This window comes from Clarias gariepinus, chromosome 1, assembly GCF_024256425.1.
Source record: "Clarias gariepinus isolate MV-2021 ecotype Netherlands chromosome 1, CGAR_prim_01v2, whole genome shotgun sequence".
In the NCBI taxonomy this organism is placed as follows: Eukaryota; Metazoa; Chordata; class Actinopteri; order Siluriformes; family Clariidae; genus Clarias; species Clarias gariepinus.
Genome location: NC_071100.1, coordinates 18,895,985 through 18,916,673, shown reverse-complemented (window position 1 = coordinate 18,916,673; position 20,689 = coordinate 18,895,985). Strand labels below are relative to the sequence as shown.

The window sequence follows — 20,689 nt, the reverse complement described above, 5'->3', positions numbered from 1 at the left end:
AGCAAACACATACAACCACAGGCATTCAGGAACAAGCAAACCGCATTCTAGAACCAACTACAGATACCTGACATAAGAAGTTAGTAAAAACGTTACTGCAAAAGGCACAGCAGCGGGAAAGAAAAAACAAAAACTCACTGACACTCAAGAAGTAAAAATGAAAAAAAATTGTTTTTGAACAAGACTGTAAACAAAGAAACCGGAAAAAAAAGAATTGTTGCTAATGTACTTTGTAAATATGTAAATACTGTACATTGTGTGTGTGTACTATATGTGTGAATGTGTGTGTGTAGATATATACTGCTCAAAAAAACAAAGTGAACACTTAGTCCCAGTTTGACTTGCACCATGCATACACATATAAGAGGCATTATATATTGCGGATTGGGAGAACGTCATAAGGACAGATTAAACCAAAATAGAACTTTGTGTTTGGAGGAGAAAGAATGCATCCAAGAGTTGCATCCAAAGAACACCAGACCTAATGTAAAGCATGGGGATGGAAACATCATGCTTTGGGGCTGTTTTTATGTAAAGAGATGAGGATGACTGATCCATGTAAAGGAAAGAATAAATGGGGCCATGTACTGTATCACATGATTTTGAGTAAAAACCTCCTTCCATAAGCAAGGGAATTGAAGATGAAACGTGGTTGGGTCTTTCAGCATGACAATGATCCTAAATGCACCGCCCGAGCAATAAAGGAGTGGCTTCGTGAGAAGCATTTCAAGGTCTTGAAGTGGCCTAGCCCCATAGAAAATCTTTGTAGCAGGTTGAAAGTCTGTGTTGCCCAGAGACAGCCCCAAAGCATCACTGTTTTAAAGGAGATCTGCATGGAGGAAGGGGCTAAAATACCAGCAACAGTGTGTGAAAACCTTGTAAAGACTTACAGAAAATTTATGACCAAATACTTATTTTCCACCATAATTTGCAAATAAATTCTTTAAAAATCTTTCAATGTGATTTTCTGGAGGTTTTTTTTATTATTATTTATTTATGGAAAATTATTATTTTGTCTTCCATAGTTGAGGTATACCTATGATGAAAATTACAGGCCTCTCTCATCTTTTTAAGTGGGAGAACTTGCACAATTGGTGGCTGACTCAATACTTTATATATATATATATATATATATATATATATATATATATATATATACATATACTCGATGCATGTCTCTTTCTGATATAATCAACATCCGTGCACGCGTGTACTGTTTACTATAACACTGTGACCACGTGTGTGTAAAACATATTTTCTAGTTTCTATGTGAGTATGTGTACAGCGCGCGTGTAAAGCCAAAAAAAATCTCATTAGAAAGATTAAAGATCCATTTTCTCTTTCTGTATCAGCCTGCTCTTTGTGTCTGTGTGCGTGCATGTCATGGGAGACCGTGTCCCAAACAGACAAACACATACACTGCGTCTGCGCTCACAAACGGGAACACTTATCTGTCGGGATTTTAGTACTCTCGCCCTTTTTTTTTTAAGGTAAAATGCAGGTTAATTTTTTTTTTACTTCATATTTTGTGCTAATTATTTTTATGCGTTTATTTTTTTGGGCAGTGGAATGAATAATTTGAGTTTCCGTTATTTCTTATGGAAAAAAAATCTATTTGTTTTTATTTGTTTTAAAATACGAGAACAAATCATGCTCAAGGTTCCCCTGTAAAGCGCTTTATCCTGTATTTAGGGTCGCGTTGACCTGGAGCATATACCAGGAGACTAAGGGCACAAGGCGGGGTACACCCTGGACAGGATGCCAATCCAGCGCAGGGCACAAAAAATACACACACTCACACACTCATTCACACACTATGGGGAATTTGGAAACGCCAATTAGCCTAATCTGCATATCTTTGGACTGTGGGAGGAACCTGAGTACCTGGAGGAAAGCCCCCAAGCACGTAGAGAACATGCAAACTCCATGCACACAGAGATGGGAATCAAGCCTGGCCGAGAATCGACCCTGGAGGTGCAAGGCGACAGTGCTAATGGACCAAAAGTTCTAACAATAAAACTGATGATTCGCTAACCCGCTAAAAAAAATAAATAAATCCTTGCTGACTAGTTTAGTGTCAGCATAATTTTTTTTTGCCTTGCTCTCTCTAAATTTATACTTCCTCTTTTATTGAGTATTGTATTGTGTATTGCTTCCAAACTACATGTGCTCAGGTCAAGTTTTTGTTGTTGTTTTTACACCATTACTATAATTGAAATTATGATTGGTGAAAATATTGTGTTGTTTAAAATGTTTTACACGTACTTAATTATAATAATAATTTTAAGCATGAATTTCTACCTTCATTCTCTCTCTCTCTCTGACTCTCTCATTCACTCACTCACTTTTTCTTTCGCATGTGTGTTTGTGGGTGGGGGTGGCGGGGCATCTTTGCTAATACTGTATTACTTGTTGCCATACTGTATCAGCAAGTTTCAGTTAACTACTTCCTAAAACATTGCATCCTGTTATGCTACAAGAGCAGAAATACTGAACTTTCAATACTTTAACCGTAGCCATATTATCTGCCTGAAGAGAGCTCACATACAGTACATCATAACCATGATAGGAGCTGTTCTTTACTCTAAGAGCATGGTAACCTCTTTATTACAATATACAGTAACCCATAATCAGCAGTCGGATATATTTCTAATAAAGTCATATGATTACCTTTATTCCCCTCTTACAGCAGTATTTGTTTAGGACTTAACATTTAATATTTATTTTTACTATTCTTTATTTGATATTTTCTGAACTTTTGTCTCTAAAGTTGCAGGACAAATCATAGTTTCATGATAAGCTTTGCACACCCTAAATTTTTTCAGCTTATTAAGATGCTTTTTTGAAACTTTTCTGAAAAAGCAGACAGTAGTAAAAAATATAAAATAAATAAAACAACTGTTTCTAACAGCATGATACTAAGAACTACTGTTAAACCTTGGAAATTGATTAAACTGTATATGCTGTGTATCAGGGTACGTTTAGTAGTGTTTCTTTAAAAATTTTACATTTTATTTTTAGAATTTCCTTTACAGTTTCATTTGTAAAGTGAGGAACTGTCCAGTTCTTGGCATATCCATCTGTGACTGGCAAAGCTTAGCAACCAAAAGTTGCTATGTAATTGACAGGGGTGAAAGTAATTTTAAATTCTTACCGGTATATGGTAAGGGTAAACAAATCTTATAAGTTTCTTATATTTCTACTTACTCTACTTTAGAATACCAGCTCCTAAATAGTCTAAAATAGAAAGCTAGTGCACTGAGGTGTCCAATATCATGTCCCACACATCAAGTAGGGCCCTTAATTAGGGGTTATGGAAGGAATTTGGAAGTAAGCCTTGTGTTACTTGTAAGACAAGAACTGCGCCAAGTAAATTGCATGACCTCGCCTTTTGCCGGCACTTAAAAACACAAAGTGGGCAACACATTATAGTGGGTGATGTAGTCTTGACAGGTTTTTGTAGATTAAAACAGTGGAAAAGTGAACGGGTAAAATCGCCAATTGTGTGAAAGGTTTATGCACATAAACAAAACTTATAAATGTGTAACTCAGCTGCATGAAGTTATCCTAATTAGACTGCTCCAATCACAACTGTTTCAAGACTCTGTAGTAGAGCTGTTTCAGAGTGTCATAATCTGATCAAAATGAATTTAAAATGAAAGCGAAAGATAAATAGATTATAAGATTATATAAAAAATATAATATGTATAATATATATTGTGGCGTGGGTGGGGTTTGACAGATGACCATCATGCTTTGCGGGAGGGGTTATGATGTGTTCACCGTGTTGGGGAAAGGTGTTTGGGGTAGTGACTTCGGCCAGGTTGTGTGTGTGTGTGGGTAGATGTCTGTTTAGTGACTGTGGAATGTGCGGTTGCTCAATAAAGTACTCCCAGCCATTTGCATTGGGCAGCCAGGAAGCTCACTTGTCTCTCCAGCATTCTTCGTAGCGGTAAAAACGCTACATTTGGTGTCAGAAGTGGGATGGAGAGTAACGGCGTAGAGCGCACCCCAGAGCAAGTTACAGCTCCGTGCGCCGTCAGCCGGCGAGGCGACCTGCAGCTGCACCTGCCGTCCTACAACGGCGCTGTCGAGCCCCACGCATTCACCGCCCAGGTGGAGCTAGCCGCTGACTTCGCGGGCTGGTCCCCGGCGGAAACAGCCGTCCGGGTGGCCCTCTCGCTTGAGGGCGAAGCTCTCCGGGCGTTGGAAGACCTTCGGCCGGATGAGCGGAAGGACTGGGCGAAGTTGCGGGAGTCGCTACACTTCCGGTTCGGCGCGAATGACCGTAACGAGGCCGCGTGCGAGGAGCTGGCAACCCGCGTGCGGAGCGCCTCCGAGCCACTAGGGGCGTTCGCCATGGACCTGAGATCTCTCGCACGCCGGGGCTACCCTGAATTCGGGCCTGTCCAGCAGGAAGAGCTAGCACGGCGTGCGTTCCTGCGGGGAATTCGGCCGTCGCGGCTTCGCGAGCACATCCGGTTGGCGGCACCGGCTTCCCTGTTTGAGGCGCTGCGCGAAGCCGAGCGCGCAGAGCCCATCATGGCAGAACACCACGGCGAAAGAGCCGAGCGTTTTCCCGTGGCTCGGGGCCGCTCGGTAGGTGAACCTAGCCGGGGACAGGGCTACCCGTCGCGGCTAGGCCTCGACTCAGCCTCCGAGATTCCGCGACCACGCCGAGGCCAGGGACTGACGGATTACCGCTGCGACGTTCTCAGGCCTGAGGACAACGTACTCCAGCAGCCGTTAAAACTAGCCGAGGAGAAGCCGCCTCCTACAGCCGTCTTTGCTTCCCCAACGGCCGGGTTCAACTTCCGGTCAGGACGCGTAGGAAATCGCGCGGGTGTCTACGTGAACTGTGGCCTGGACAACGTTTCGCTACGGGCGCTCGTGGACACTGGCTCTACGGTTTCGCTGCTGCGCTGGGGAGTATTAGATCAAGGCGAGCGCGGTTGTATGCTGCCGGACCCGGCTTTGAGCATTCGCACCGTATCGGGAAGTTATTTGAAGATACGGGCCTGTCGCACGGTGCTAATACAAGTAGGTGCAATCATTCTTTCCCATCCGTTCTTTGTGGCAGACATCGAGGATGATTGTATCTTGGGTTTAGACATTTTGGAAAGGTGGGGTGCGGTACTGAATCTCGTGGACGGAACTCTGCGCGGTAACTTCGGGTTAGCCAGGTTGCTAGTGCCCAAAGCGCAGCCGGACGGGTTAGAAGCACGCACCAGGGGGGCGGAACTTCCGGTGGACGCGCCATGTAAACATCCGGTAGCCGACCGAGCTAGGATAATGGCCGAGCTAATGCAGCGTAGCAGTGTAGGGCTTAGCCAGTCACAGGCTGACAATGTGAAGTCCCTTTTGCACGAGTTCGCGGATATTTTCGCGGTAGATGAGCGCGAGTGCACACATACCAATCTGGTGCAGCACACGATCGATACGGGTAACGCAGCGCCTGTTCGGCTACATCCGAGACGCCTCCCGTTAGCTAAACGAGCTATCGCCGAGCAGAAGCTGCGCGAGATGGCCGACTCGGGCGTCATAGAGCCAGCGTCCGGACCGTGGTCGTCACCCGTTGTGCTCGTGCGTAAAAAGGACGAATCGTGGCGGTTTTGTGTAGACTACCGGCGGTTAAACGAGGTAACGCGTAAAGATTCTTATCCGTTACCGCGGATAGATGATGCGCTGGAGCACGTTGCGGGCTCGGCGTGGTTTAGCTCGTTGGATTTGCGTAGCGGGTATTGGCAAGTAGAGCTCGCCCCGGAAGCACGACCTAAAACCGCGTTCTCGATCGGCCAAGGGTTATGGCAATTTCGGCGCATGCCGTTCGGCCTCTGTAACGCGCCAGCGACGTTCGAACGGTTGATGGAGAAAGTGTTGACGGATATTCCTCGCAACCGTTGTGTCGTTTACCTGGACGATTTATTGGTGCACGGCAAGGAGTTTGAGGTCGCGCTAGCTAACTTGCGTGAAGTATTTTCGGCTATCCGGCGGGCGAATTTGCGGCTCAACCCCAAAAAGTGCCAGCTGTTGCGGCGGGAGACGGGTTTTCTAGGACACGTAATTAGTGCTAAAGGTATTGCCACCGATCCAGCAAAAATTGCGGCAGTGCAGAATTGGCCGGAACCGCTAAATGTGTCACAACTGCGCACCTTCCTCGGGTTAGCCTCTTACTATCGCCGGTTTGTGAAGGATTTTGCCACGATCGCCAGTCCGCTGCACGGGCTCACAAGAAAGAATCAGCCGTTTCGCTGGGACAGGGTGCACGCGCGTGCTTTTACTCGGTTACGGAGAGCTTTGGTCACGTCGCCCGTTCTCGGATATCCTGATACATCTCGTATGTTTATCCTCGACACGGACGCAAGCGATGTAGGGCTGGGGGCCGTCCTGTCTCAGGTTTCCGAGGGTAAAGAGCATGCTATAGCTTACTTCAGCCGCGCGTTGTCAGGACCGGAGAGGAACTACTGCGTCACCCGGCGCGAGCTGCTAGCGGTCGTCACGGCACTTAAACAGTTTAGGCCGTATTTATATGGGCAATCCTTCCTGCTGCGGACCGATCACGCTTCGCTGATGTGGCTGCTTAGTTTTAAAGAGCCCGAGGGGCAGTTAGCGCGATGGCTCGAGCGGTTGCAGGACTACCATTTTACCGTTCAGCACCGAGCGGGAAAACTGCATGCCAACGCGGACGCTTTATCCCGCCGGCCGTGCAGCAAAGAGCGTTGTCGGCACTGCGAGCGGGTGGAGGAGCGCGTGGGTGATCGCGACATCGAACACTCTCTGACCTCCGTGAAGCCGAATGTTCTCCCTGCGCAGTCCTCCGGAGCCCCCATCGGTAATCAGCCGTCCAATCCGGTGTGCAGCCGAGTTATCGCGTCACGTAAACCATCGCCTGTAGCCGTTTCGCCTGTGCTCCAGATGGACTGTGATCAGCTAACTGCCGAGCAGGAGAAGGATCCGGCGCTGCAGCGGGTGCTGGGGTGGGTTAACGCGGGCCAGAGACCGGATTATGCCGCGGTTGCTCACCTGGGGCCCGAGGAAAAAGCTCTCCACTCGCAGTTCAACCGACTAGTGTTGCGGGGAGGTTTACTCTACCGTCACTGGGAACGACCGTGCGGCGCTGGCGAATCTTTTCAGCTGCTGGTGCCGCGGAATCTGCGGTCACGAGTGTTGGGAATGGTACACGGACATGCGGGTGCGGGACACTTCGGAGTCACTAAAACGCTGCGGCGGTTGCGCGCTCGCTTCTACTGGCCGGGCTGCCACACGGATAGTGAACTCTTTGTGCACAGATGCGACATCTGCACGGCAAAGAAGGGACCTACCCAGCGCTCGCGGGCACCCCTGCAAGACTTTCGGGTGGGGGCACCTATGGAGCGTATGGGCGTGGACATTCTTGGGCCGTTTCCTATCTCCGATCGCGGGAACCGGTATGTGCTGGTGGCCATGGATTATTTCACCAAGTGGCCGGAGGCGTTTGCTGTCCCTGACCAGAGCGCTTCCACCACGGCTCGAGTGCTGGTGGATGAGGTGTTCTGCCGATTCGGCGCCCCGGAGCAGTTGCACAGCGATCAGGGGCGTAACTTCGAGGCGGAGGTGTTTGCGGCGGTGTGCGAGCGCCTCGGGGTGAAAAAGACCCGCACCACGCCCCTTCATCCGCAGAGTGACGGCCTCGTGGAACGCTTCAATCGCACGCTCACCACCCAACTCGCCGTGCTTACCAGTGACCGTCAAAAGGATTGGGACGAACATTTGCCTCTCGTGCTTTGGGCTTATCGCACAGCAGTGCAGGAGTCCTCACAGCTGACGCCAGCTGCGTTAATGTTCGGTCGCGAGTTGCGCACGCCCGTGGACCTTGTGTTCGGGCCCCCCCCACAAGTGGATTTACCCACGAAGCCGGGGTTGGATTATTTTATTGCACTGAAAGACAAACTGTTCCGTGTCCACGAGTTGGCACGTAGACACTTGGCGGACGCCGGTGTTAAACAGCGCCGCGTGTATGACACTCGCAGCCAGGGGCGAGACCTTGCTGCTGGGGAGCAGGTGTGGGTGTATTCCCCTGGAAGGAAAAGGGGGCTCTCGCCTAAGCTCATGTCTCACTGGGTGGGCCCCTGCACGGTCATTGCCCAGCTCTCCGATGTAGTCTACCGGGTGCGGTTGACAGGGCGGTCGCGAGTGGTCGTGCTCCACCGAGACCGTCTCGCTCCCTATCGGCCCAACGCCAGTGAAACATTGGACTCTGTGGAGGCCGGTCCGCCTCGGGAGGGGGGCTGCACCCCTCCTTCCCCAGCAGAAGGACTCCGGCGTTCACAACGCCAGCGCCGGCCACCGTCACGCCTCCAGGACTGAGTTCGCCATGGTGACCGGGGACGGTCACAGCTCGGGTGGGGGCAGTGTGGCGTGGGTGGGGTTTGACAGATGACCATCATGCTTTGCGGGAGGGGTTATGATGTGTTCACCGTGTTGGGGAAAGGTGTTTGGGGTAGTGACTTCGGCCAGGTTGTGTGTGTGTGTGGGTAGATGTCTGTTTAGTGACTGTGGAATGTGCGGTTCCTCAATAAAGTACTCCCAGCCATTTGCATTGGGCAGCCAGGAAGCTCACTTGTCTCTCCAGCATTCTTCGTAGCGGTAAAAACGCTACAATATTTATACCCTGATGTTTCCTCAACTTAGTTGAGATTACATAGACTTTGCTTGGAATTATGATGAAGATTATTGGGTTTGCCCTTTACAAAGAACATGCTGAATTTACTTACTTAACATACTTCGTGTCTCATCAAAAGCAGACATAACGCACACAGACAACTGTAACAATACAGCAAATTGTTCAGCGCGTCTTAGTTCAAGTTAAACTTATAAGGCACAAGATAACACATAATTCTTTTGTTTATATAAAGGGTTCTGATACCTCCGCACTTCGTGTGATCATTAGGTAGTACCGGTAAAGTTATCAGGGCCAAGATAAAGACAAGACAAAGCCCAAGTCTGTGCACAAAGCACAAACTCTCCTCTCTCTCTCTCTCTATAAATCCTCGGTAAGGGCAAACGCCTCGAGAGGATATTGGTTTTTTGTTTTAGTTTCCAGAGCCCCGTTTATTCTCGCGTAGACGGCGGAGCTCTGTTTATTTTGTTATCAGTTTTCTTTATTTTCTCTTAGGTTTCTAATTAATAATCCCATGCCATCTCCAAATGGGAAGGTCTTCTTGTGCCTATCATAAGCACTCTCACCTCCTCCACCTTTCATTGACCACCTCTAAAGACCTGCTCTTATGATTAAAACATCTCGTGGTGTGGCTCTCCATACAACACCCCGTAACAGAGAGACTGAGTGTGTTTTTAGTTTTTTTTTTCCAATTCCAAGTTCCAATAATCTCACTCTCACAAAGTCCTATTTCACTGACTACCTCAGAAGCCCTGCGTAAGGGCTTTTATAAATATTATTACATCCCATGGTCTGGCTCTCGAACCCATACCACATAACAACAACAGCATTCAGGCCATCAGAACATCCATAAACACCCCCGCCACGCCCTTAGAAAAAGTTTGTAATTTATGTTTCATTCCAGGCCTTTAGCTAACAACTCTGACAGTAAAACTGATGATCTAAAAGAACATCACAACAAGCCTTTCCTGACTGCTGACATGTTGTTAAGTTGCTGTTATTAGTGTAAATCCCAATTAGTGTTAAATGGAGGGTGTGCAATGCCTTGTTCCACACCCCAAGTAGTGCCCATTAAAGGTTACAGAGTGATTTGGGATTCAGCCTTGTGTTAGAAGCTAGTTAGCATTATTCAAACAACACAGAGGCAATTTGAGACAACTTAGAAGAAGTTATAAAATAAACAATAGACAGTGTTATCAGATATGTTCTTTGTTAATAACAGTCTTATGTATGTGCATCAATTCACTCTCTCTTTCCCCACCCCCACAGTGTCATCAGAGTTTAAGAACACAGGAAGTGTTGAGGTTTTGATATGGACACTTCTCATTCAGTCAGTCATCAGTAAGACATGATGGAGCTCCGTCCACTGTATGTGATACTATGTGAGTAAAAGTTATCTCTGTCTTCATTACAGTGATGGGTCATGGATTAAGTTTCCAATTAACAGGCTAAGAATTAGTTTTTTTTAAGATGCTGAATATAGAGTGAATTGTGCATTTTTTTTTCTTTTTTTTTCTTGTCATGTGTGAATTCCACACATTTTTTTTTTTAGTTAAAATAATTCCTTTGATTGTGTAAAGCTGCTTTGCGACAATGTCAATTGTTAAATAAATTTAATTGAATTGTGTTTGACAGGAGACTATAAAAAGCAGGCAGGAAATCAAGTGACTGAGTTACTAAACAAGAGTCATTTATATTCATAGAGAAATTTTTAACAACAAATCAGAGCAGATGCTGCATGAAAACATACATTTGCCTCTGCATGTTTGCAGATAACAGGATTTGGCCTGCCTTATTTTTGCACATTAAACCAAATATAGCACAGATTTGCCCTGCACAACTTGACAAGTTTAAACATAAAGGTTATAAAGGGCACAAGAAGATTTTAAGAGGACAAAAATAACAAAATAGCAAAAAGGGAAATATAGACTGAACTAATTAGTCTACTGTCTGGCAAAAAAAAATCAAATTACAGGCCTGTCAAGGACAGGAAACAACTAAAGCTATTTTAAAATGACATAAACTAAGGTAAAAATTGTCAAACAAAAAAAAAAAACCTTCTAAAGAAGGTTGTACATCTGTAAATGACGATTTTAGGAAAGGTGACTCACAGCCCACTGCAGTCATTCCCGTGAACAGTCAGAATGCTGTTTATTGAAAATTGACAGGTAACTTGTCTCACTTTCAGAAGAGAAACATCTGTCTTTGGGAACTCTACATTCACCAACACCACTTGCATATTACAGGAACTTGGCTGGGAGTTATTGCCAAATCCACTGTACAGTCCCGACCTCATTCCAAGCCATTTCCATTTCTGTTTAACAGTGTTTCAGAAATGAAGCAGGTGTCTGATTATGGCTCTGTACTAAGATTCCTTTTTTAATGGTTTAGGATTTTTTTTTTTTTTTTGTCAAATCTTTAAAAAAAATGGAGCCTTTTCACTTCTTTGGTGTGACAGAGTCAGATTTGCAGACAGCAGCCAAAACCATACAAGTTGTTGCTATTTCGCAAGAATTTAAACGTAAAACATGATCTTTCCTGCTTGTTCTTCATGTGATTAGTCATAATTAATGGTATTGAATTAAGATCAAAATATGGAAATAGTTATGGTGAACAACTGAAGAATTTGGGGACACATTTTTTGACAGATAATTAGAGAAGTATTACATATATTCTTAGCCAATATCTTTTAAAAATCTGACCATTTTATGATCGAATGCTGTATGAAAAAGTCGGTGAGATGAGTTCATATTGACTTTTGTTTACTATTCTCATGAACACCTGTAATGATGTGGTCGGTCAATAAAAGAAAATAATTAAATTAAATAATAAATAAGTAAATAAATAAAAATTGTACATATGTTTATTTTTGGCCACATAAGCCTATAGACCTGAACAAGTCCAATCTTTATGCTCACTAGCAAATGTGATGAGATGAGTTTCACTAACAAGTGGTGCCTGCATTACGCCACACTGGCCTCCCAGGAACTCTAGTTTCAGATGCTTCTTTTTTAAGCTGGAGACAAATTATCCATCGATTTTAAAGGAACAGTGTTTCACTTGCTAAATGTTAACAGGAATGACTGTGGTGGGCTCTGAGCCAAATTTCCTCGACAAATGGCCTTCTTTAAAAGGTTTTAATATGATGTACAGTTTTACCTCAGTTTATGTAATTTTAATTATCCTTTTTGGCCAGGCAGTGGATTTATTAGTTCAGTCTGTGTTTTTTTTTTTCTTTTGAAATCTCTTTTTGTCCTTTATACCCTTCATCTATAAACTTGTCAAGGGAAAGAAATATTTCATTATATGTATGAAGGGATCTTCTTTTGTATTATTTTTAGCTTATACACATAATATAGACAAGATAAAGACCTAAGGATAGCATTTTACATATTTGGATGATAAAACAAGCTACATATCTGGCCCAGAGTAGTTTTGCTACTGTACCTGATTTGGGACAAATGTAATAAAATTAAAGGTTGACTTGGCACAGGTCTGATGTGCAGGACAGATCTGTACCATATTTGTTCCGTTGTGCAAAAACAAGCTGGGCCAAATCTTGTTAAGAGATCTGTTGCAGACCTTGAGACATGAGTATTTTTCACATCAGTAAAAATCACAATCACCTGTGATTATGATAACAGATAATTTTGATTCCTGATTTTGTTCTAAAATGTATACACCCAATATGTACATGAAGAGGAAATTAGTTTGATTAACTGTGCTTGACTTAACTGCTGCTTAAGGGAAAGTTAAGCATTTTCCATTAGACTTAGAGAGAGAATTTTTGCTGGTGGCATCTATTCTTAATATAGTCATTTTATTTCTGCAGCAATTACATTGTGTTTGATTACAGTTCCTCTTTTTGTCAGCATTAAGTCTCAAAAGTGTTTTCCTATGTTCTTACATATGTAATTATATCCACTAGAATACGGTTATTTTTATGGTTAATAGCATTATTACTTCATCAATATTAGTATTGTTAGTCATAATAGTGGTTGTTAAGACTGTCATATTTGTACCATACAGGTAAATTTAAATTTTTAATCTTTATTTCTGTGCACACAGCTTCCCCATTCACCCTAGTACAAAATGTCCTGTTGTTCTCTTACTTTCTGGATTATAGTTTCTCTTTCTGTCAGCTCTATAAATCAACTTACTTTTCTAAAAACATTTTAGACTCAAGAGCCTACCCTTCCACTGTTGCTTGTTGCTTCTCTTGAGATACTGATGATATAGTACATATAATTAGTTTGATTAACATACTCATGTCAACGACATATAGTTTTAGCCTTTTGATTTTTCTTCACCTTCTTTGAAACCTCACAGTGTTTGCTCGGTATTAAAGATGAAGATTAGTTGTTATTGGTTTTGTGCAAAACAAAAGACATACTACATTTATTTTTTTGAGTCCTGTCTCATCATAAACACACAGATAACACACCAACAGCAACATATAGACCATCAAAACATCCATAAATGAAAAAATATATTGCCCTTTTTTTAAAGTTTGTACTTTATCCATCTCATTTCAAGCCATTTACACTTTTCACTTAAAAACATAACATCACTCAAAGTTGTTTCTAACTGCTTATATGCTGAACAATTGTAGGTATTAGTGTCAGCAACAAAAATACTTTTTAGCTTGATGTGTGGAAAACAGCTCTCTCTGAATTTGAAATTTCCACTGTACATTGAGTACAGATTGAGTTGATGGTTGTATTTAATAAAGACTATTAATGGTCCAAAGCATTTATGTCCTTCTTCCCCCAAGCGTGATCAGTGGTTAAAAACACAAGAAGTGATGAGGCTTTAGCACAGAGCCTGAACATTCAGTCAGTTATCAGTGTGACAGGATGGAGCTGTGTGTGATGCTCTGTGAGTAAATGTTCTCTGTGTGTCTTCATTACAGTGATTGGTGGTGATTAACACACACCAGTGATTGAGGTAGAGGTAGCAGAGCTGTAGATGTTAAGTTTCTCTTTGGGAGTGACAAGGATGGATAGGATTAAGAATGAGTTTATCAGAGGGACAACCCACGTTGGATGTGTTGGAGATAACGTCAGAGAGGCCAGATTGAGGTGGTTTGGACATGTTCAGAGGAGAGATTGTGAATATATCGGTAGAAGGATGCTGAGGTTGGAACTGCCAGGCAGGAGGTCTAGAGGAAGACCAAAGAGGAGATTTATGGATGCAGTGAGAGAGGACCTGAAGTTAGTTGGTGTGAGAGAAGAGGATGCAGAAGATAGGGTTAGATGGAGGCAAATTATTCGCTGTAGAGACCCCTGAAAGGGAACAGCTGAAAGACAAAGAAGAAAAAGAAGAGTGATTGGTAGTGAATTAAGTTTCTAATGAAGAGGCTAAAAGTCCTGACAATGTCTGTGTGATTATTTTAGTTGTCCTCAGTTCAAGTGGCTGAATTTAGAGTAAACTGTGTGTTCTGCTATTTTGTGATGTGATTAGGTTCTACGCAAGAAATTATGCATTCTGGTGTCTCACACATGTCTAAAACATTGAAGTTTAGTTTATATGTTCTATACTGTAACACCTGCAAAGTTAAGAATGGTGCTCTTGTAGATATTCAAAGTCTTTCATGTAATATATTTATTTTTACAAAGACACAACACAACATCAGATCAGAGCAGGTGCTGTTTGAGCAGGAATATAGAGTAAGACAAAGTTCAGTTTCTCAGTAACATGATAACACTTGCCTCTATATATTTCTGTCACTTCAAGTGTAAAATAGATGCTGTTATGTAGGGGTAAAAAGAGTAAATGTAGTTGCTATAATGTTAGTGTCAATCTAACCTTTTTTTTATAAACAAAAAAATGGAATTACTTATGTCTCATGTTGTGATATAAAATAAATGAAACACTTCAGGATGTGCAGTTATCGGTAAATATTCAACTTTCACATGGTCATAATAAAACCACTGCACTTGGGCCACATTACACCATCCTGTTATTTTCTTACAACAGCAAACCTCTCTAAGCGTTCTTAAGTTTCTCTCACATCACATCTGTTCACATCTGTTTTTCTCCCTACTTTCAGTGCAGATGAAACTCCTTTGCTCCATAGTAACAGGTGATTCTTCATTTTTATCTTTTTTTTTTTTTTTTAGCCTTAACTCAGTCTGACGAGACAAATGTCTCAAGCTAGTAAAATCACATGTAATAAGCCATGTTTTCTAGATTTGAGTTTGAACATTTAACTTTACTTGGTATTTAGTTCAGCTGGTTGTTTTGATTAGCACAGTGTAACACCTCCCCCTTTGCGCGATGGCGAACCTTGGTGACCTCTCTGAGGATTTACACCTGTTCAATGTGCAACTAATGTGAAGTGAGGTTGGTATTGTGGTGTATTCCAACACAATACCAACCACACTGCACATTTGCACAAGACACATATGTTGCATATTTCTGGTTCTACTTACATATAAACACAGTAAGGATTAATTCTGCACTTTAAAGATGGACATTACCACTGCTGCTTGTGATCTCATTTCACACTCCATGACCACCCATATTGCTGTGTTTGCACATTGCACACATTGCACATTCCATATACTTTATCCAGTTTAATTATACAGTTAATATTTTTAACATTTTTATATATTTATATTTTCTACTTTATTTTATTGTAACAGAATTACTACATATTGTAGATTTTATGTTTCACATTATTTTCTATTGGCATTTTTCTCTCTTATTTAATTTTAGCTCACAAACAGATGTGTAAGCATTTCACTATATATCAGACTGTGTATGGTTATGTATGTGATGAATAAAATTAGAATTTGTTTCCTTGCAGGTAACCATGGTTAACAGAAGAATAACAATGATTTCAAGCACCACCCTCCTTTTAAAGCTGTTATTGTCTAACTCAATGCATGACAGAGTGATCTCCAGCCTTGTCCTTGTCAACACTCTCACCTGTGTTAATAAGAGAATCAATGACATGATGCCAGCTGGTCCTTTTGTGGCAGGGCTAAAATTTATTCTTTTTTTTTCCTGATTAAGTTTTTATGGCATTTTCATGGCAAAGAGGAACTTTGCAATTAATTGCAATTCATCTGATCACACTTCATAACATTCTGGAGCACTGTGTTTGCAAATTGCCATAATAAAAATTAAGATAGCAAACTGAAAATATAAATTATTAATATTTGTGTCATTCACAACATTTTGTGGCCACGGTTGTAAAGACACAAGACGCAATTTCCACTTGAAATTAATAAAAAGTAGGAAAACACAGAAACGTTACAAATATAACTTCATGACTCGTTACATTACAAAATGATATTCCGGCCTTTCCTGAATGGTTGGTTCAATATATTATGTTAGTTTGTCCTAACACTGTGAGTGCCGACCAGTAAATGTTCTTCATGCAGTTCAGACTTGTTCTGGGTTAAAAGTTACTAGGGTCAATTATTTTCAAATCAATTGGTATAAAGCACATTCAGACATAAACCCAACCCCTTAAATTTTAGTTAAACTTATGGAAAGGTGCTCTACAGTCATGTGTGTGTGTGAGTGATTTCACACAATAAAAGATCTTATTAAAAGAGCATACAGTTAAGACACAACCTGTTGCATTGTCCAGTTATTGATTGTAAAAACACAATGACTGTGACAGCACTTCAGTTGTGTCAAACAGTAGGTGTGTCTCTGATACTGTATTCTCTCCACAGAGACAGTGACAATACTGAGACGCTCTTGTCCTCCAGCTGCATGCAGAGAAAGTTATAAAAAATAAAAAAATAATTAAAATTATTTTATGTTCCAAAGTTGTAATGAATAAATCCTGCAAAATACATTGATTATTTTGCATTATTTAGTATTTATTATTTATCTAATTATTGCTTCAGGAGATTTCCCCATGTCCGGCCCTGAGCTTGCTGCCATGATGAAGATCGGCACCAGAGTGATGAGAGGACAGGACTGGAAGTGGAACAATCAGGTAGGTGATGATGCTAAGCAAAGAAAAGCTGTGTATTTGAATAAAGTTTTACATGATCTGTCTGTGTTTGGCTGCACTGTAGGACGGCCCTCCCCCAGGTTTTGGCCGAGTGATCGATGAGCTTAGGACGGATCTCTGGATCAGAGTGCAGTGGGACACCGGCGATGCAAACGTCTATAGGATGGGCAACGAGGGCAAATATGATCTGAAGCTGGTCGCATTAAGTCTGTATTTAAAATTGTGATCTACATTTACTTCATCCTTACTGCATGTTGTGTGAGCTTAAACATTTAAATGTGAGCAGATTTACTGTATTTACTGAAGATGTATTTTTTTTCCTCACAGAGTCTCCTAAACCTGTGGTGATTATAAAGCCTGATACACAGGTGTTCTGGGGAGAGAGAGTGACTTTTAGGTGTGATGTACAGACAGGAGGAGACACTGATTGGGCATATAGCTGGTATAAGAATGATTACACACAGCTACGAGACACAACACAGGAATTCATCATTAGCTCAGTGACAGACTCTGACGGGGGTAAATACACCTGCATAGGAAGAAGAAGTGCCTCTCCACTATCAGATTTCAGTGATGCTGTTACACTCTCTGTACTGGGTGAGTGTGTGAGTTTATGTTATTACTTGTATTTGTAAGTTTTCACTAGTTTTAGATTTTGTTCTAGATTTTATTGTGCAAGAATATGATTTTCACTTTTTCATTTTAAAGTAACTAATGCATTTGTTTTGTGAAAATGTGCATAACCTACATCCCAAAAATGTTAATATAAAAATGATTAATATAAAATATGAAGTAAAAAGAAAAATAATTTAACCTGCACTTTACCTTTGAAAAGAATCGTGGCTGTGAGGAAGATGAGAGAGAGGAAATGTTATTGTGTAACATGACTTTCTGACACACACGCACGCACACACACACTAACGAAGTCACAGCTCTTTGTTATCTAAACTGGAGTCTTCTTTTTGCGAGACCTAAACAAAGAACCTCTCTAATGACACTTGTTTTTGCCTCCTTTAATGTGACGTTGCATTACTGTTAAACAGAATCATCTCACACTGCAGCATTTTTAACCATTTTCTTCACGGAGGCCAAATTAAAAAATGTTTTACCTGCACACACGGTCACAATGGTCACAATGTTATAGTAAACAGTACACGCGTGCACGGATGCGGGGCCAAGTATGGGAGGTGATTACCCACAATCCCGCAGCGTGAGAGAGAGAAGAATCATTGGCTTAGTTGTGATCACGTGACAACATGTGCATGTGCTATTTGTATTGCAAGATCTCGCTCTTTAACAAATTAAAATTTAATTTGATTGATGTAACACAATTTTCCTCAGTGATTATATTAAAATTGTTAAAAAAAGACATTTAAGAGAAAGTTTTCTTCTTTTTAATAATCAAAATGATTTTAATGCCAAAGATTTCTTCTGCTGTTCTAAGGTTTCACTGGATTTTTACAGTATAGATATAGCAAATTAGTTATTTTAATAATAACTAATGTTTGCAGCACAGTTCAGAATTTGAGACCTGATTTATTAAACAACTTGAATTTAAGCAGATTCACAGTGACAGTGCAGTGACCTTTATACTTCAGTTCAAGCATTTGTTTAGTTTTGAAGATAATATACTACTGCTTATTCAATATTCAAGAATAAAAAACTTTATTGACCCGAGAAAGAAATAGTTTTGTCTTGGTTACAGTTGCTTACTGTTGGTTTAAAAATAGTAGTAAATTAGACTAGGGGAAAAATGTTTTAAAGGTACATTTTAAAGGTGCTTCTTCATCATTTGACATCAACAGATTCACACACCAGTAACTCACACACCAGTGACTTGTCCCTCTCTGAGCCAGAAAACACAACAACTCACTTTTATTATTTATTGATTATTAGACCTATTTGATTATTTAGATCTAGCTAGTTACCAGCGTCACTTGTCACTCAAATTTGAATACATCATATGCTAAAACTGTTCCCATACATCTAGCAACACTTCTACAGGGTTCAAATTAGGAGACAGCCAACACATAATTATTTAATTAGATTATCAAGTGTTTAAGGACATAATAAGGACGTATTATGCAAAAGTTTAGGCACCCCTGGATTGGAAATGGAAAAAAAAAATGCACAATTTCTTCAGTAAACATACATGCATACTTACTTCTTATGCCATAAATTGAACAAATAAATAAATAAAAATAAAAACATTATAATGGCACTGTACAAAAGTTTGGGCACTCTAAGAGTTCCAGAGTCTCAGATTCTTTTTACAAGGTTTCAGACCTTAATCAGCTTGTTAGATCTGATGCATGGCAACAGCTGCCATTAGTAAATGCCAATTTCAAAGCTTTACAAATACTTTGACTCTTCAAACCTTGTGCACACACTTGCGGACACACAACAATCATGGGTTCCTCCAAGCAGCTGTGTAAGACTCTGAAAGTTATTGATGCCCACAATGCAGAAGAAGCCTACAAGAAGATAGCAAAGTGTTGTCAGCTTGCAGTTTCCACAGTGAGAAAAACCAAAAGAACTCTTGGAGAGAACTGCGCATATGTTAGTCAGAAAGACAAATCAAAACCCCCTTGACTGCAAAAAACCTCCAGGAAGTTTTAGCAGACTCAGAAGTGGTGGTGCACCGTTCCCAAGACCTTCATGGACCTTCATGGACCTTCAGCAGAAGAAAACCTTACTTGCGTCCCCATCATAAAATCCAACATCAGAAGTATGCAACAGAACATCAGTAGCCTGATGTGTTTTGACTGATGCTGTGGACCGATGAAGGTAAAATAGACCGCATTGTTATCCACAATCAGCAAGGGCATGTCTGGAGAAAAAAAGGAGCAGCATTTCATGCAAAGAACACCTTGCCAACTATTAAGCGTGGGGATGGATCTATCATGCTGCAGATAGTGGCAGAAAACATTGCATGGGTGGAGGGAAAAATGAATTTTAGTAAATACAAGCAAATTCTGAAAGCAAACAACACACCTTCTGTAAAATGCTGAAGCTCAAAAGAGGATGGCTTCTACAACAGGACAATGATCCTAAACATACCTCAAAATCCACTATGGAATACCTCAAGAGACGCAAGCGGAAGGTTTTGAAATGGCCCTCCAACTCCCCTGATTTAAACATCGTTGGAAATTTGTGGGTAGATCTTAAAAGAGCTGTGCATGGAAGATGACCAAAGAATATTACAGAACTAGAAGCCTTTTGCAAGGAAGAATGGGAGAAAATCAGGGAGTACAAGAACTGAAAGACTTTTTGCATGCTGTGATATCTGCCAGAGGAGGTGTTACTAAGTATTGATTACTGTATGTAGAATGCCCAAACTTTTGCACAGTGCCATAATAATGTTTTTTTTTTTTTTTTTTTTTTTCAATTCATGACATAAAAAGTAACTATGGATCAATGTTTCCTGAAAATACTGTGGACTTTTTTTCATTTCCAAGAGAGACTGTGTTAACATCTTTTCAATTAAATAATCACCAAAATCTGTTGTTTATCAAGGGGTGGCCAAACATTTGTATATGATTGTATGTAATTGTGTCTTTGTTTGTTGCCATTTTTCTCTAGCAAGACCGCAGCCTGTAGTGAAAGTCCATCCAGCTGAGAGTGTGTTTATTGGGGAAAACGTCACTCTCACATGTAAGATAGAGACTGGAGGATCCTGGCAGTACCACTGGTATAGGGATAATAAAGAACTCAGTGATGCTGCAGGAGAGAAAACATACACAATCACTGATGTTAAAGAGTCTAATAAAGGTGATTATACATGTAAAGAAACAAAATCATCAGACCCAAAATACACAAAGAGCAGTCCTGCTGTTACACTGACTGTATCAGGTGAGTGTGTTTTATTTCACATAATGTCTGGTCTTTTAACAATAAAAATGTAGAATTGTATTTTTTATGAATTTTCTTTAAACACACATAATGTGGATTTATATGTTCATCTGATGAACACACAATATGACAGCAATTCTAATCCTGACAAAAAGCTTGTCTCATAAACACAGTTATTATAAGGCTCAGTTATTAACTCA

General features: G+C 41.3%; 1 protein-coding gene and 1 long non-coding RNA gene across 2 annotated transcripts in view; both read left to right on the top strand.

Moving 5' to 3' along the window:
- Positions 1 to 20,689, top strand: part of LOC128520578 (titin-like) — a 200,846-nt gene that overhangs the window by 157,929 nt on the left and 22,228 nt on the right. The window contains exons 12-13 of the mRNA XM_053494878.1: positions 16,965 to 17,234; positions 20,220 to 20,489. Coding sequence (XP_053350853.1) covers positions 16,965 to 17,234; positions 20,220 to 20,489 — 540 coding nt within the window. The remainder of the gene's footprint in view (positions 1 to 16,964; positions 17,235 to 20,219; positions 20,490 to 20,689) is intronic.
- Positions 10,012 to 16,521, top strand: LOC128530142 (uncharacterized). Its single transcript, XR_008361115.1, has 3 exons — positions 10,012 to 10,041; positions 14,712 to 14,744; positions 15,471 to 16,521. It is a non-coding gene; the product is annotated as an uncharacterized LOC128530142 (long non-coding RNA).